The 17,225-nt window shown below is 38.3% G+C and overlaps 2 protein-coding genes across 8 annotated transcripts; one reads left to right on the top strand and one right to left on the bottom strand.

Moving 5' to 3' along the window:
- Positions 1–463: 463 nt before the first annotated feature.
- LOC124428699 lies at positions 464–15,058 on the top strand. 5 transcript variants are annotated; one of them, XM_046973066.1, is made up of 16 exons: positions 464–606; positions 3,861–4,103; positions 4,178–4,803; positions 4,909–5,774; positions 6,695–6,932; positions 7,681–7,741; positions 8,222–8,503; positions 8,661–8,969; positions 10,084–10,499; positions 10,607–10,819; positions 10,884–11,246; positions 11,432–11,543; positions 11,630–12,060; positions 12,235–12,459; positions 12,546–12,888; positions 13,416–15,058. In XM_046973066.1, exons 2-16 carry the CDS (start codon positions 3,861–3,863, stop codon positions 13,668–13,670), a joined length of 4,983 nt encoding a protein of 1,660 aa, XP_046829022.1. In that variant the 5' UTR covers positions 464–606; the 3' UTR covers positions 13,671–15,058. The 5 variants fall into 5 exon arrangements, with proteins under 5 accessions (XP_046829022.1, XP_046829021.1, XP_046829020.1 ...); XM_046973065.1 differs by lacking the exon at positions 464–606 and adding an exon at positions 1,451–1,711 and having other exon boundaries at positions 7,681–7,735; XM_046973064.1 differs by lacking the exon at positions 464–606 and adding an exon at positions 1,451–1,711.
- On the bottom strand, positions 14,820–16,055 carry LOC124428716 (39S ribosomal protein L30, mitochondrial). 3 transcript variants are annotated; one of them, XM_046973104.1, is made up of 5 exons: positions 15,941–16,055; positions 15,681–15,876; positions 15,489–15,615; positions 15,078–15,407; positions 14,820–14,962 (listed from the first exon to the last, which is right to left on the bottom strand). In XM_046973104.1, exons 2-4 carry the CDS (start codon positions 15,785–15,787, stop codon positions 15,120–15,122), a joined length of 522 nt encoding a protein of 173 aa, XP_046829060.1. In that variant the 5' UTR covers positions 15,788–15,876; positions 15,941–16,055; the 3' UTR covers positions 14,820–14,962; positions 15,078–15,119. The 3 variants fall into 3 exon arrangements, with proteins under 3 accessions (XP_046829060.1, XP_046829058.1, XP_046829059.1); XM_046973102.1 differs by lacking the exon at positions 14,820–14,962 and having other exon boundaries at positions 15,051–15,407; XM_046973103.1 differs by lacking the exon at positions 14,820–14,962 and having other exon boundaries at positions 15,051–15,407; positions 15,681–15,890; positions 15,941–16,034.
- Positions 16,056–17,225: the final 1,170 nt, after the last annotated feature.

The raw sequence follows: 17,225 nt of genomic DNA, 5'->3' as shown, positions 1-17,225 counted from the left end.
CGCTGATGGTTCCTTGGCTTCCTCTACTTCTCTGATTAGATTTCATGTCTATGTTTAGAATGGTGATGAGCTTGTCTATGTTTCGAAAGCTTTATCTTTCGTTTTAAAGTTTATTTAAAAAAATGTTTATTCCTTCGATTTTATTTAATTACGAATCAATAATTTTATTATGTTGAATTTTGTTGAAAAAAAAGAAAAACTATCCATCTTTTTTGATATGTAGAAATAATTACAAGTATTTTCGACTGCGATCGTCCACGTGGAGAGATTTTGAATGGTTGCCATAGTTAGGTCACGATTGTAGAGGGGGATAGAAAAAGAAAGAAAGCAAGAGAGAGAGGGGGGGAAGGGAAAGGGAGAAAGGAAGTTTGAAAACCTTCTCTAGGGACCCTTACCTTACCTACATAAGGCCCGTAGCTTTACCCCACCACGTCAGTGAAGAACCAACCGTTGTAGCATTCACATTCGTGTTGCGACCGTGTTGTTGTTCACTCGAAAAATTTAACCTCTTATGTGCACACAAATTTAAAGTGTGATACGATAACAGTGATAATTAATGGGATTCGTGGATGTATGTTACAACGATCAGGGATCCAGTAAGATAAAGTCAGTACTAACTTTTATCTATCACTTTTTATTTACTAATTGTAATTATCTATTATTTTATATATTTATGATACCGTTTTAGAGTAAAATTGATCATAATTGCTATTTCTTAGTTGATTTGAAAAATAAATCATTCAGAGTCCATAAGAGTTTCTATAACTAAAAGATACCTTCGTTTTAATGGGTAGAAATTGGCGCGACAGAACTCGTTCCGCTCATTATTCCTATTTTATTATTTTTCTGAATGTCCTTCTTGGTGCTATAAATAGAATTTTATCACTATCTACGAAATGAGGAGAGAGAGAGAGAGAGAGAGAGAGATAAAGAGAGAGAGAGAAAATGTAAATGTGTTGTCATTTAATTGATTCGTTTGTATAAGGAACGTCTTTTATGTCAACGATCATAGAAACAGCAAGGAACATTGGCGATGCGTTTTGTGTACGATACATAGAAGTGATGGGAATTGGAATTAAAGAGAGAGAGAGAGAGAGAGAGAGAGAGAGAGAGAGAAGACAGACGGAGGCAGGTGTGCTCCAAATAATGTGCTTCTAAAGTCTGTCTTTTCGCAACGTCTTTCCCTCCTTTTTTCTTCCATCTCTCTCTTTCCTTCCTTCATAAGTCGTCAAAAAGCGAGTAGCCTCCGAATGAATGCGCCTTTGATTGTCGTCGGTTGAACTCTTGAATCCCTTTCGAAAATCGTCTTTCCCCTCTCTTGCCTGCGTTCCCTGTTGTGCTCTCTCTTTCTTTCTCTCTCTCTCTCTTTCTCTCTCTCAATCTGTCTCTCTCTCTCTCTCTCTCTCTCTGTCTCTCTCTCTCTCTCTCTCTCTCTCTCTTTTTCTCTTTCTCTCTCTCGTCTGCGAGACCATGCCGAGACAAGCAAAGGTGCGTAGGGTCAATCCAATATAAATCAGAAGTGAATCTCATAAGGCAAAGGCGGAGAACGTATATACATAAGTGCGTGTGTAAGAGAGAAGAGAGAAAGAGATGAATAGAACATTTTCTGGGACCGTTCGCGATGTACATAGACCATATTGCGAGTATAAACTGTCCTCGTATTTATGAGCTCGTGTTCCCAAATGTGTTATCGAGTGAGATCTTGAAAAAGGTATCAGGTACACGAGCTTCGTCATCACCTGCTTTTTCTTTATCCTTTTCTCTTTTATTTGTACGTTTTCTTATTTTATATACACCAAGACAATATCAATACCGCTTACGTTATTATTTTATTATAGATACGTTATCATTTTTTGTTCCTTATTTTTTTATTACTCATTCGTTGCAAAAGGCATATATTTGTATAAAGAAGATTCGGTTTATAATAGTTCGGTTTACAATTCGAATTTATATTCCCTTAAATAGCTTTCTTCGTTTCGCGTATAACCGTCTTTACGAGAAGGGTTTTAATCGTATAAATTATGTAAAAGGGACCGTTCTTAAATTGTTAGCAAGGTAATTCTCAACCGTCGCTCCTTTTTACTCGTTTACTTGTAGTACGATGGCGCGAGGTCAATCCTGTTTCGTTCCTCGGATAAACAAGAGCAGGAAAGAGAAAGAGGGTAGGTAGATGAAAAGAATTGGATAAGACCTGATATTGTTATTCGTAAAGCAAAGATCCCTTTTTTTGCAACCTTCAAACTGGTCGGATTGCGTCTTTAAAATTCGTAAGGATGTTTTATAAGTTATAAAAATGACGGATATATTATACATATATACGTTGCAGAAAGACGAAAAGAAGAATCCTGAAGCACGATTTAATATATTTATATCTTTACATAATATATTTAATATTTTTATAGAACCAATCTATATTCTTTACGTTCATCTTTCTTGAAATATCTTTACGTTTAATTTTCTTATCAGAAGCGTCTATATTCAAATAAAGAAAAATTGAGAGGAAATGCTCATACGCGTGACATGATGGTGTATTCCGTTTTAGGATCAACTGCATCATACTTAATCTATGAGGATATATTCAATGTCGAGATGTTTTACGAGGTAATAAAAGTGACAGATACGAGGCATAATATTGCATTCGAATGAGAGCGAATACGACGACGACGATGATGACGACAATGACGACGACGATGATGATGACAACGACGGCGACGACGACGGCGACGACAACGATGATGACGCGAAGCTTACAAGACGTATAATAAGTTACGATTGGCAAAGATTCGCGTAGCCGTTTAGTAAGCGGCAAGAAAGTTAGTAACAAAAGTGACTAATAATTTAAGATAGAATGTCTCAAATTGTGAAATATTGAGTTTACAAAATGATGAGAGTCATTTCGCGTTATATATATAAATGTATAGGTATGACATACATGCTAGACCAACAACGATAATAATTTTTTCTTATTTTCTCTCGAATGTCAATGAGAATGTTGCAAATTTATTTCGACGTTTATTGAAAGCACCTCATAGGAGGGAGGGTTTATAAAAGCCAGATGGTTCCTATGTCTGTTCTTGTGCGTCTTACCATAGGGGCAGGTGCTTTCCAGCGTTTATGTGTTATTCGTGTTTACGGTGTTTTCAGGGTGTTCACTAAGGCAGTACTTACTTTCCTGTATTTATATGTTCGAGTATAGTACAGAAAGGGAAAGAGAGTGTGTGTTAACGAAAAAGTGCGTGTTACGGGACAGAAGCGCGTCTGCAGCATGGCGACAGCTTGTATGCAAATGAATGCATTTTTATACTTAACAATGCGTCGCGTTTACTCTTTTGAGGAACCGTTAGAAGTGAAAACCTGATGTCCGTAATAATAATTTTTTTTCATCATTTTTGGTATCAACACCCTTCGCTTTGATGGAATGTTTATGATTAAACGATTGAGCACATTTAAATAATAAAATGTATTTAAACTTATCTATAATGTGATTTTGTCTTTCTTTCTCGTAACGTGTGACGTTAACAAATGAATAGTTTGTTAAACAGTCGTTAAGATCAAACGAGTGTTAATTCGTCAAACGGTTTTTGATTACCGTTCCGAGTTACACCTGTTATGTTATTTCTCTTATGTTGAGTGACAGGTGCAACCTTGCACTTTTGTCATCGAATGTGATTTTCCTGTTATTTTTCTGTATGCTCTCGTTCTCTCTGTTGTGTCGTCGACTTTATCCTATCATTATTTCAAGCACGAACAGAGATCGATCCAAGGTCTTGCAATCGTTAGTCATAGTTATATGCATATCATGCACGTAGCAAAAGCCCCCTTCTCACCTCGAATATATACTTTCGTTCTTTCTTTTAAAGATGCTCAAGTGGACCGTCTCGAGATCGTTGTCAGCGAGTAGCTCGACGCCCCACGCTCCAGCATCCGCTTTGAACAAGGCGTCCCGCAGGCCTTTTCGAGATCTGTCCAACACACCACCGGCCGTCGGTACCCAAAGCAGACACGTACATACGTCGAACCTACAAAATATTACAACGAAACCTACGCCAGTTCGTCGTAGACGGTGTCGTAGTTATGGCAGCGATTTGAGAACCTACTTTCAAGTAAGTTGAATCAATTTTTCTTCGAGGAAGAAATCTATATTTTCTCGAATATATAATCGAATCTTTTTTTGAAGGCAACGAAAACCAATGTAAGGATTGGAAAACGACCATCGCTTTCTCAACGATTTGAAGGGTCACCCAAGTTGGAGAATTTTTATCAAGGTACTCCGCGAGTGGATACAGACATAGGACCATTGACGTTCTTCCCAAATGAGTGTAAGCGTTCAACGGCTTTAACTTTACCAACGGATCCAACTTTATTTTTGAAGAGTCGATCGAAAAATTTTCAAAGCAACAATGAGTTACCGCAAAATATGTTTAACGAGGCGCGTGCCAATTTGCAGTCGCACGTTTCGGATTTTTTTCATCAGATTTCTATGGCCACCAGTCCCGAAGACGTGATGGAGGCCGAGTTCGTGCCGTTAGATAAGTCTCGAATGTATCCCGAAAAGAATGATTTCAGATTAAAATTGGAGGAATCTAAGAAGGCACAGTTCCAATCTAAATTGGCGAAGGTTACCAAGATTCACGCGCGAAGTAGAACTCCGTATTACAAGAAGGTTGTTCAAGCTGTTAGTCCTTTGAAGCAATGTCTTCAACAACAAACTCCTCTTGCCGGGAAATTATCGAATCTGGCTCTAGATCAAGATTTACTTAAATTTGAAAATATGGATAATACGGTTACGGAAGTTCTCAACAGGTAAGATCTGCTACTGTTGCTGCTGTTGCTTCTCTGTTATGTTAAATACATAAGTAATGAAACGCATTATGTCGATATTTAACTTTGTCTGTTTAAATTGTTTAGAGAAAACGAAACAAATTTTGGTGGCAAAACAGTCGCGGAGATTCTTTTGAGTGACATTGAAGAGAGGAAAAAGATACTCAAAAGTCGTTGTACAGTTACTATAGAGGAAGACGAAACCTTCTCTTTCGAGGAGGATCATACTTATGAGACGATCATTCAATGCGATACGAAAATGATGGATGAGGACGAAGCTGCTATTTCGCAAATAGGGATACAGAGCGATAGTTCCGTGTCTTCGGCTAGTCAGCTTTTAGAGGATCCTTCGCCGATGTCTTGGCCCTTTACGTCGCCGATCACCAATGAATTCGACGGTGAATTCACTTTGAAAAGACAGCGCGGTATACGTAGAAAACGTCAGCAACAGAGAAAAGAGAAGAGTGTTTTCGAGGGTAAGAAACCGAAAAGAATGATCAGGATAACTTCTGGCGGGAGTCCTAGATCAAATCAACTATCAAAAATGGAAAACAGGGATAATCCTACGATAGAGGCGATCAATCCTAATGTAAAGAAACTCGTCCTTGAGACAGACTTAGATTCTACTTTGGAGGATAAACAAATCCAAAATCAACAGTTTTCGAGTAAATCGACCTTCTTTTTCAAGAATAATTGTAAGAAAGAGGAGCATTCGGAGAATAATGGAAAAAGCACTATATGGGAGTTGGAAAGTCCTAAATCGTTTTTGACAGAGGGCTATCATAATTCGATCTTAAACTCAATTTCTAATACTCCAGAAGCTCCGTTGGTTGCGACCGTTCGAAGATGTTTGAAATATAGTCCGGAGAGCGAACCATCGAAATCGGATTCGGATCGTCGCGGATCTATCGAAATCGAGTATTCGTTTGTTGCCAATCATATACAAGTTCGAGGTGAGTCGCCAATTTACATTACCTTTTATTAATGAAAATAAAAGGGGAAAAAAGAAAGCGAGTAGGGATGTAGGGATGGTTGAGTTGCTGGAGTTGCTGGATACGTTTCTGCTGATTCTGTGTTTTTAACGGGACATGCGCATATCGCGAGCACAGTACTCTCTGCGTGAGAGATAGAGATAGAGAGAGGGTGAGAGAGAGAGAGAGAGAGAGAGAGAGAGAGAGAGAGAACGAGGAGTTTATCACTTGGCAGCATAGAAAATAGCAGTATTGTACCAGTAACCTACAGACCTTTCTAGAGTTTTCATATCGGTTAGTAGGCTCAACGTCATTGATTCTTGTCGCAGGTCATCCTAGCATAAATATAGAAAAGGTCGAGAATTTTCTATTCAGACGTAATTCAAATGAAATCCTGGCTTGTGCGTTTAACAAGGATACACTTTAGTTTCCAAGCCGTCTAACAATGATTACGTTCCTTTACTTCAGCGATATCTATCGAAACAGGCGGCAAACATATTGGAAAAATTGTGAAAGTGCGCGTATTACGAAATGAATCAGTTTTTATACGAATATCGACAAATTTCTCCTTCGGTTGGTAGCCTTTATTGGACGGCGCAAGGCGTAAATAGTGGCTTTCGAAGTGGTTAATGGTCGTGGTACCAGTGTATTAGTACCGCCAGTGTGTTTCGTGCATTTCATCCGATCATAACAGCCTCGAAAATTCTCTTTTCTTTCTTCCTCCCCCTCTCTCTCTCTCACTCTCTAGTTAAGATCGGAAGATCCTTTTCGTTCGGACGATTAATTTCCTATCTTGTGATATACACGTATATTTATAAAAGCTTAGAGATGAAAAGGTTGGCGATAAAATAGAAACTTTTTTATCGGTAAAAAAAAACGATATATACTTGTCTTTCGTGCAGTGATAAGGTGCAAGGACCTACGGAGGACCTACGAGGGACCTATTCACGCCTACGTTAAGGTCAGCCTAAAAAATATCAACGGTGAGGGAATCGTTAAGAGAACTGCGGTTCACAAAGCCACACCAAATCCCGCTTTTCACGAGACCTTAATATTGCCCTGCCCGGTTAATATCAATCAGTGCATCAGCAAATCTACGTCCCTGGATATCGCGGTCTGGCATAGAGATCGTCGAGCAAGGTGAGCATGCTCAAGGAAATAGTAATAATAATAATCATTATCGGAAAGTAGTCAATATCGGAGCTACCGACTTACTTTATTATGATATTTAAACCTATCTATTATATTTTCTTAATATGTAATTATCATTAACTTACGTTACGATAGAGGTAGTTTCTTGCTTTAGACGATCATTCTATCTAATTTTTTCAATAGATAATCTTTATATGGTGGGGATGTTTAGATAAATAAATAGGGATATAAGATATAATAAATTTAGTTGTAGCCAAAATTAAAAATACGACATTATTTATTTATCTTTTATCTAAAACATTTCATATCAGTTTTAGTTTTGAAAGGTTGAGCGATACGGTCAATCCCAATATCTAAGTTAATATCTAGATTTTCGAGTATTCTTTGCGGTAGGAGGGGAATCGATTCTCTCGAAGCATGCGCATCGGGATCACCACGTGCACTTCTCTTGTCACATCTGCACTATTATAGCATGTGTATGTAGATACCTTTGCGAAATGGTAGTCACGTTGCGCTCGCGCATTTATATTTTCTCTCCCTTTCTCTCTCTCTCTCTCTCACCACCTTTCTAATCTCTCACTTTCTGCAACACATACATAAATCCTAATTAGCTTAGCACGTTTTTGGGTGAACTGTCTTAGCACTGTTTTAGCATGGAAGTGTACCACGGTAGATACACGATCGTTTAAAAGTAATTAAAAATTGATGTTCGTTTCTTGTCTTTTTCCTGTTTCAGACGTAGCGAGCTGCTGGGCTGTATGACTTTACCTCTACCTTTGTCTCAGGATAAGGTAACGGTTAATATCTATAATGCGAAAAATTTGTAAAAGTTGAAAAAGTCGAAAGCGTGAATAGGAATAGATTGATAAGTAAATTTGTTGTTACTTGATGCGTATATAATCGTCCAAATGGAATTTCTCTCGTAATGTTCGCAATTCATAGGTCTTCTCGCTTAAGGTCATGGTTAAGCCGGTTCGTTGGAGTCCAGTGGTCAACGAATCGTTGCAGAATCTGCTCAACTATCGCAACAGCCATCCTTGTCTAATGTTTGTTCTTTTTTTCTTTTTTTTTTTACTGTTACACATTAACGAACAATGATCGCTGTTGCAATTTATTGCATTGCTTTTATCGTTATTGATGTTCTTTTGAAAATCTTTGAATTTTTTTGATAACTGCATTGATATGTATATATGTAGAAACATCGATGAAGCATATGATATTTCTCAGTTGTTTGACTTATTGACCGATTGATATATCGTCGCTCGTGAATATCGTAGGAAGCAACATGGCACCCACTCGAATCTGGATCCAGCCGAAATACAAGTACCCCTTATGCAAGAGTACCACAAGAATGTGGAGTCTCGCCGCCTTTATCCAAGGATGGAGAATCAGATAACAACAATTCCGGTGGGGATGATTTGACGTATTTAAAACATCTTGAGTTGGAACCAGTCGATCCTCTGACCGGCTTACCTCTACATCCAGGCTTTACCGCGAGAGGTGGTAGAACGCCTTGTACTGTAACCAGAAGACTGATTAGACAAAGTGCTGTGAATCAGGTATCATATGTAGATATTATCCTTTCTATAGTAATAATGTCAACGATATCGACATATATTGGGAAAGAAAGAGTGGAAAAAACATTGAAAGATTTAACTGTGTGCCTTGGTTTCTATAATATCGCGATATGATCGATATGTGTCCCTTATTTACCAGGTGCCATGGGGTTTCTCTTTATCCTGGGGCAGACCGCCACGTGTGGAACGCGTCGATTCAGGAAGTCCTGCGGAAAGATCTGGTTTGAAACCAGGCGATTACGTCGTCTTCGTCGAAACAACGAACGTTGTAACGAAACCGAGGGACGAGATTTTGGGCTTGATCCAGGCGGCAACGAATCAGCTCATCCTTGAGGTTTATCGTAAGGGAGGCATTCATTCGTCACAGCAGAGGCCCAACTCGATGAATGTCTCTCTTCAACAAACTGTCGGTCCCGCTAGTCAGCACGCCGTCGCGTTCAACGCCGAGGTCGGTATCGGCGTTCTGGTGTGAGCTCGATGACAATACCGCTGTTATAAAACCGCTTGATTCTTTCGTTCCTATCGTTATCGCGATATCGCTTGCCGCTCGATGACATTGAAAAGTTTCGATTTTCATTGATAAAAGCGAACGTGTCCGAGCATTATCGGAGCATCAATCATTTTATTCGCCTTATCGTTAAAATCGATCTACAGAACCGCGAAGCGAAAAGAACGGCGAACGTTTTGTATTTGTTTTCTTTTTTTCTTTTTTTCTTTTTTCATTTAGTTGACTGATAAACGCTTTTTTTGTTTTACACGGTCCATATTTTGTATAGTGCATTTCCTTCCTTATCTCTCAGAGCGATCGTTCGCGCGTTTCTTATGGTAAGCGTGTTCTTAACTTATGATCTAATTATCTTGTTTGTACTTTGTTCGGTTGTCTTTTCTTTTTTTTGTTGTTGTCAACAAGTTTTGTTTTAAACTACACTCGTTGTTATTTTCATTTATTTGAACACATCCTCATCCATTCCCGTGTTTTAGCCATGACATTAAACTACGAGTACATGTAGGTGTGTATGCATCTTTGGATACAGAGGGAGCAAGAGAGAGAGAGAGAGAGAGAGAGAGAGAGAGAGAGAGAGAGAGAGAGAGAGAGAGAGAGAGAGAGAGAGAGAGAGAGAGAGAGAGAGAGAGAATGTGATTATCGTAGTATGAAATTAGGTCGAAATGATATTTCTCTTGTTGCATGCAGGTCGAAAGATAATATTGTAGCAAAATTTTTCGTCACGAGTTATGCAACAGAATATTACACTCGCATGATCGCTTCGATCGATATACATACATATATATATATATATACATTCATATGTATATATAACTATATATGCACTATATAGATCGATTCGTTGTTAGATTTTGGATACGATTACATAAAAGATCGACCCTTTTTACAATTTCGTTAAAGATCATAGATTATAATGTTGTTAAGCAATAATGTTTGTAGCTGATCAGTTTATTGAAAAATAAGAATATTCTTAGGTAAGGACATTAATGCATGCGGTCTCTCGATTGGTAGTAGTTCGAAAAGACAGGACGAAAATCTTGCACGTCTACGTGATCAGGTTTTTCCGAATCTTGCTCCGGATGCACCACCGGAGGAAGAGTTATCGGTACGAGAGGCAAGATACCAGGGGATTCTGAAGAGCGGTCACACAAGATTCATGACGCCGCTGGCCGAAAGGCGTGACGTTCTCTCCGCGGCGGACTACATGGTCCTCTTTCAAAATCTAGACGAATTACTTAAGATATCCGAGGAGATTAGAGACGAGGGTGGCGGTACCGATAGCTATCTCTGCAGAGTACCCAAGATCACGGCCGCTTACAGACGATACCTCAGTGGACTGCAATGGGCCTGTTATTTGCTCGTTGCACTCAGACGGAATACGGCCTTTGCTAAGTTGGTCTGTGAACCTGCCGTTCCTCATAAAAGGCGGCCTGACCTTACGGGAATCCTCTTGCTTCCTTTAGAGCATTATAGGTTTGTCTCTACGCCAATTCCATCGCGCCAGTATTGTGGCGCTTATTCAAAGTTTTAATAAGTTTCAAATAATCTTTGAATAACTTTTATTTGTGGTTGCGTTTTAGAGAAATGACGAGATTACTGAGTCTGGCATCGCCAAGAAACTGTCAGCAAGCTCGAGATTTGGCACAAGGTTACAGAGAATCAACGGCTAATGCAGGCGTAATGGAACCACCGCGAGATACCGGAAGACCTTTACTTAGTTTACAGGAAGTCGAGTCGCGATTGGTTTTCGCAAAATGCAAACCGTTTACTTTAGCCATGCCAGGAAGGCAATGGTCAGTTGATTGTCACATGATTATTTACGAACTAAATTTCTGACAGATTGATTTTATCTGACAGGCTTTTCGGCGGGGCCCTAGCAAAGGTCGAAGGTCGGGCTCGTTTGCAACCATCATGGGCGCTCCTTCTTACCGACTTATTGGTATTTGCTCGCGTTTCGAGGGATCGCGTTCTTTTCGTTACTGAAGAACCTCTGCGATTGGCCAATATTGCAGAAGCGTGTTTTACCATTAGAAAGAGGCCGACAGAATTCAGATTACAGGTGGCAATCAATTCGAATGGTAATACTGAGAACGGTCAGGCAGAAATGACAAACAGCGGAGGTTGTAGTCCCCATAGTCGTCCTCGAAGACGAGTCATCGTATTAAGAGCTCCCAGCCCGGAGCTCAAAGCAGTTTGGCACAACTTGCTTCAACGACAAATGTGAGTAGCGCCTACTTTTATTTTCTAAGTGGTTGCCCGAATCACTTATACCGTAGATATATATATATATATATATATATATATATATTGTATATATGTACATATATTGTAACACTCTAAATTATAGTTAACTTTAACATTATGTCACCAAGTTGCATTGTTTACACTAATCCCTTGTATTTTAGAATTTATCTAAATACAGGCTATGGTGGAACATCAAGTGTTGGCAGCCCCGAGGAGAGTCCGATTACGAGCACCAACTTTGCTCACGTTAGAGAATCGATGGAAAGTCCGCGGGTAAGGTGGTGAATTGGCATAAAAGTGAAGGATTTCGAGATATCGGCTTTATTTGCCCTTTAATATACGATTCCCTCTTAAACTAGATGGGATTACGGGACTCGCATAAGCACGAGGAAAAAAAGGAATGTCATTCAAGTGAAAGTCTTGCCGATATTTTGAAAAATACGCGAGAGGACAATCATTTGGCCCAATGGGTGCGCAATTCTCACCAAATACCGCCTTCCGATAACGAAGGTTCCCTCGAGGAATGGACTGCCGAAGAATTAGCTGCAAGAGCACCCGGAGAGAAGAACGAAAGATCCATTCAGGAAGCTATGACGACGACAACGACGACGACGACAACGGCAGAAGAAGTCGTAACTGCAAATTCGGACATAGAGCAACAGAGCACAGCCTCCAGTGCCAGTTTAAGTACAGTCAAATCCAATAGTATTACGGCAAGAAAAAATGGGAGCTACGTATCCTCGAAAGAAAACTCTACGAGTTCTATCAACATCTGTAGACGATGTCATAGGTTATATGCCTTACCGATAATCCAATGTATTAAATGAAGTACTTACCATATTTAAGATTATCACGTTTTTCTCCGAGTATTACGCATGTGCCAATATTAATTAATTAAATTTCCTTTTCTTTTTTTCTTCTTTTCTTTTCTTTGTCTTCCTTTTTCTTTCGTTTCTTCTTTCAGATCTGGCTGCCCCACACCGCCTCTTCCAAGAGACCCTTTCTCTCCGTTACCTCCTAAAATATCTGTCATGCCACCTACGCCAGATATTTATACGGCGAGACATAGATTAAGAAATGGCCTACATGATAGTCCAGGACGTAACAGTCCAAATTATGCATCTGTCGACGGTAATACGGAAGATGGAAGCGAAGATGATCTCGACTGCGACGGAGAACCACCTTACAGGTAGATATTAGTTTATCATTCAATAAACATTTCTATTTATATTAATCCGTCTTATTATCTTCTACGATAATCTTGATTCTACGTAGAACGTTGAGAAGATTTGGTACGATGAGTAGTTTGGACCAAGACGACGAGCTGGACGAGCAAGGAGATGATGAAAATCGTGAGACAGAATCACCACCTTCGGGTCTGAGAGCTTGGACCGCAAGAGCTAGTAATTATGTCGTTAGCAAGATGGTTCTTTTGGAGCAATTTAGCGAAGGGGTTGGCGATTACCTTCTTCAACCGCCTGTTCCTCCAGAAAGGACAGAATTTTCTCTCGATCCTAACGACGAGGAGGGTACTACGTCGGGTGCAACTTCGGGAGATGATATTTGGGGTACTCCAACCTCCGGAGGTCCAGACGACGAGAGTTTTACAACACATTCGGTAATCATTTCTAGAGCCACTCACTCACACACACACTCGCTCTGTAATATACTTGATTATAATAATTAATAATAATATTAGTACTTACTATATCCATACACACAACTGTATTCCGCGGAAGGTATCGGCTACGCTTTGGTCAAAAATATTTTTGCGCAAAGAATAGTGGCATAACGCGCTTCTATGATCACAAAGTTAAACCTACTAATAGAATTTCCGTTTTTCTTATCTACGTCTCTACTAAAAATAAAAAATATTTTTGCTAAAATCCGAAACTAAACTTTGTTCAGTGACATGCGTTGCTTTCTCTTTTAAATACTCCAATGCAATCGTAAGAAACATACTTGCTATTACGTGACATGGTCCTAGACTGTTGGCTCTTACAATACAATAGCTATTGTTTGTCAAAGCCTGTACCTTCCCTGTAAGCATCTAATATAGCCTGTAAGCTTCGCACGCCTTTGCATGACTCGCTTGCCCTCTGTTTACAAAGAATCATTAGCCCGAGCTGTGCCTGACTTCCCTAGCCGCCGCCAAATGGGACCGGCAATTTGACTGGTTCCGGAGAAGACAATTATGGTCTGAATTTATCTACGGAGGAAGATCACGATCAAGAATCGGATAACGAGGATTGCGGTTTGCCCGAGCTAAGCATGGATCAATTACTTGGCGGAGGTAGCCTTGGCTCGCTACGTTGCTTCTTAAGCAGAAGAAGACTGGAGCCTTTACTCGAAGAGGAGGATTCTCCTGGAAGTGGAAAACATCAAGTTGGATGGTGGTGACAGAGGTTGCAATCGACTACGTTGAAAAACGTCAGCTCGAGTTCCGATGTAATCGAGAGAGATCGTATTTTTGCAAAGCTGAGCCAAGAAGACGAAGAGTTTCGTCGTAAAATTGTAGATCTTCACAGAAAACTGTCCGACGTAGATGAAGCCTCAAAACTCGAATTAACATCGCCGGACTCATCGAAGAATATCAAGGAGGCAGATCGTTTGAAAGAATTGGAATTGGTCGCGAGAAGAGCCGAGGAATCTAATAACAGAAATGCAGAAAAAATAAGTTTTGAGATATTGCAAAAGGAAGCTTATGCCGCGATTGCGACCGACGGACGTAGGCACAGGAAGTTGGATGCGCAGCACGATCATAGAAAACAATTAGAATTTATGATAAGAAAATCAAACAACAAGCTCGGAGAGGAATCCTATAGTCAGAATAACGGTCGTAATCCCATCGAGACGTCGGAAACTAATTTTTTAAATCGTTTGAGAATAAAACGGCGTAGTTTGAAATTACTGAGCTTCCTTAGCGGCAAAGCGTATGATCGGTCGCAAGAAGAACGAGCAGCAAGATTGTTAAAGATGTATATGCCTGAGAAAACTACAAATGCGCATAATACAATCTGCATTCACCATACGTCCAGAGATAGACGATTTTGGAAGCTTCGGAGTCGTAGGCGATCGAGTTCGACTTAAATTTTAAATAAGATAACGAGAGATTATTGTCTCTCTCTTTATCTCTCTTCTCCCCCTTTCTTTCTCCATTACTAGGACTTCCAAAATGATCATGTTGTTAGAATTTTTTCAAATCTACTTACTTACTATACCAGGAGTTGTTTTCTCATAGAGATTAGTCTACAAATAGGATATCGAGTTGACGATTTCATTATAGATGTTAGCATTTCAGATAAAATGATAAATTCCAAAAGCTACTTGCGCACAATTAACAATCAGACGATATTCGAATTGCAGAAAAGGTCTCGTGTTCTGGCATTATCAGTACGCTTAGTACGCTTATTATGCGCGCAAGTACATAAAAGTTTTCCAAAAGATGCGATTACGGCCTAGCAAATTACTTTTATTCTCTTTCGATGTAAGGTACCACTAATTGAGTCTTAATCGACATATTTTCAATAGATTTTCGATAGACTTAGATTTTCTTAATATCATTTTTGTTTCTTCTTCCTTTTCTATAATTAGTTTTAACGTATGTAATATCACAGTATAGGACCGCACGACTGATCTAAAGCGGCACGCATCCTTTATTTCTATAGGGTCCTAATGTACCATTTACAGAACTGGAAATTTGACGAGATTTTAACTTTATGGTTAGTAGGATATAAATTGTAAGTTATAACGTATGATACATGAATAAATGATATATTATTTGTTCAGCGACTACTTTTATATTACCTGTTAATAGAAATTACAAATCTCTCTATGTTTGTTATTATATTAAGGTAAAGTACCATTTAACCATTGTAATCTTAACGTTTCTATTATTGTCGAGCCTTCCAATTTTTTTGGATCATTTTCGAATTTTTCTGTGCTCGCCATACGCAATGGATCTATTTTGGGAACAACATAGAAGGTTCCATTTTCATGCAGATAACTTCCACCAAAATCATCTGTGTTAGGCAGCTTGTCCGGTAATTTAATAGGAATAATTTTGACAAGATGTTTTACTTTCCACAACATTGCGCATACCTCTGGAATATTTTTAACTACCACAGGATCCCTTCCCTATATACAGATATAGAAATAGTAAATTAGAATAATATGGATTATAAAAGTTATTTTAAAACGTTTTATAAAATTTCTTACTTTCTCTGCAATACCCAATTGTTTAAGTATATTTTTTTCCCAATAAGGATTGCCGGCAAAAGGTTTTACTAATGTAACCATTAAAAGCTTGGATGGTACAATTGGAGGATCTTTATGATTTGGGGATCTGAAATCAATGGTTCCAAATCAAGTTCCATGGCGATACAGATTACACGTTTGTTATTTCCATACCTTGGATAATATGTGATTTTTTCATATTTTACTGCATCCGAAATCCAATGTTTCGGTGCTGAATAGTTGCGGACGAAAGTAGTTAAAACTTTTGATTTGCTTGTCATTATAGTTGAAAATTTAATAATATAGATATCTGCAGGCTCACCTTTGTAGTCTTTTATAGTCTTCTTAATAAACTTTGCAACCAACAAAACTGCAATAAACGTACTTTAAGATGAGCAAGAAATTTTTATTTTCTTTGATCACATTCAAGTTACCTCAATATAAATTGTTATTTAAATATGCTTTCTCTCTCTCTCTTTCTGCTTTAATTCTCAAATGAACCATATCTGGCATAGAAAAGATTATAAAAGAGGTAAATCAAGATAGAATGTTTTGATCATATTATGGTTGATTTCTTTGGCGCTAGTATCACTTTTAAGCACTACCTTGCGGTTGAAAACTACATTAAAATACTAACATTTTTTAAGTCACCATATACAATATTTTTATATACCTTGATAAAATTGAAAATTATAAATAATAAAATAATGCAATTAAAAAAAAGCATATTTGTATTTCTTACAAAATAATTATAAAAGTATCGAAATTTAATAAATAGCTCCTTCTAGCTATATTTACAATTATTTCTTTTCCTTGTACGGGTTTAACTCTCTTAATAATAGGTAAAGAAAATTTGCATAGTTGCGGTTAAGGGAAAAATAAATAAGAAAGCAAACTAAAAAGGAACACGCAAAAGTAAAGCGGTTACACTGTAATCTTGTTGTAATCATATATATTTCATTAATCGTATTTATTGTTTTTACTTTTGCAATATCGAAGTACTTATTTTGCTTTTTTACGATTATTTAATTAATAATTGTTCATTAATTGGCCACGACATATCGTATTTCGTATTAGATTTTCATATACACGCACACATGGCACGAAATGGATCTAAGGTAACGCTATGCGCATGCGCAGCGCGAATTATTCAATTGCTTTCGCAGTAATGTAATGCAATATTTATTCGGTGGATATCAATTTGACACGTCCTCATTGATTTCAGGTAATTACTAGATTTTCTTTAACGTATACCTTATCTCCATATATTTCAATTGTTAACTAAACGTGCTCTTCGTGGGACCACGAACGTCAGACAAAACATTGTTGTGTTTAAAATATATTCATGAAAATAAAATCCGCGTTTTAAGGGAACCCTTAATTTTCAGGAGACCCTTTCTATTCCAAATTTTTTCTCTTATTTTCATAATATCGTGACTTTTTTCATTTTTTCATCAGTCAAATTTTTCCATCACTTGCTTGATTGCCGGCAATTTGTCATCAAAACAGACTACAAACCACTCACTATTGGGTTGGCAACTAAGTGATTGCGGAAAGTGTAAAATCCATCTATCGACAAAATCCGCAATCACTTAGTTGCCAACCCAATATTTGTCTTCAAATAAAAACTGGACAAAGGATCGGAATGTCAACTACGACAGCTCGATTATATCTCACAACTTTCGATTGACATAGCTATGTGAAAGATGATAATAATAC

The sequence above is a fragment of the Vespa crabro genome, chromosome 13 (genome assembly GCF_910589235.1).
Source record: "Vespa crabro chromosome 13, iyVesCrab1.2, whole genome shotgun sequence".
NCBI lineage: Eukaryota > Metazoa > Arthropoda > Insecta > Hymenoptera > Vespidae > Vespa > Vespa crabro.
The sequence above is the reverse complement of the archived record's forward strand: the minus strand, read 5'-3'. Positions and strand labels throughout refer to the sequence as shown.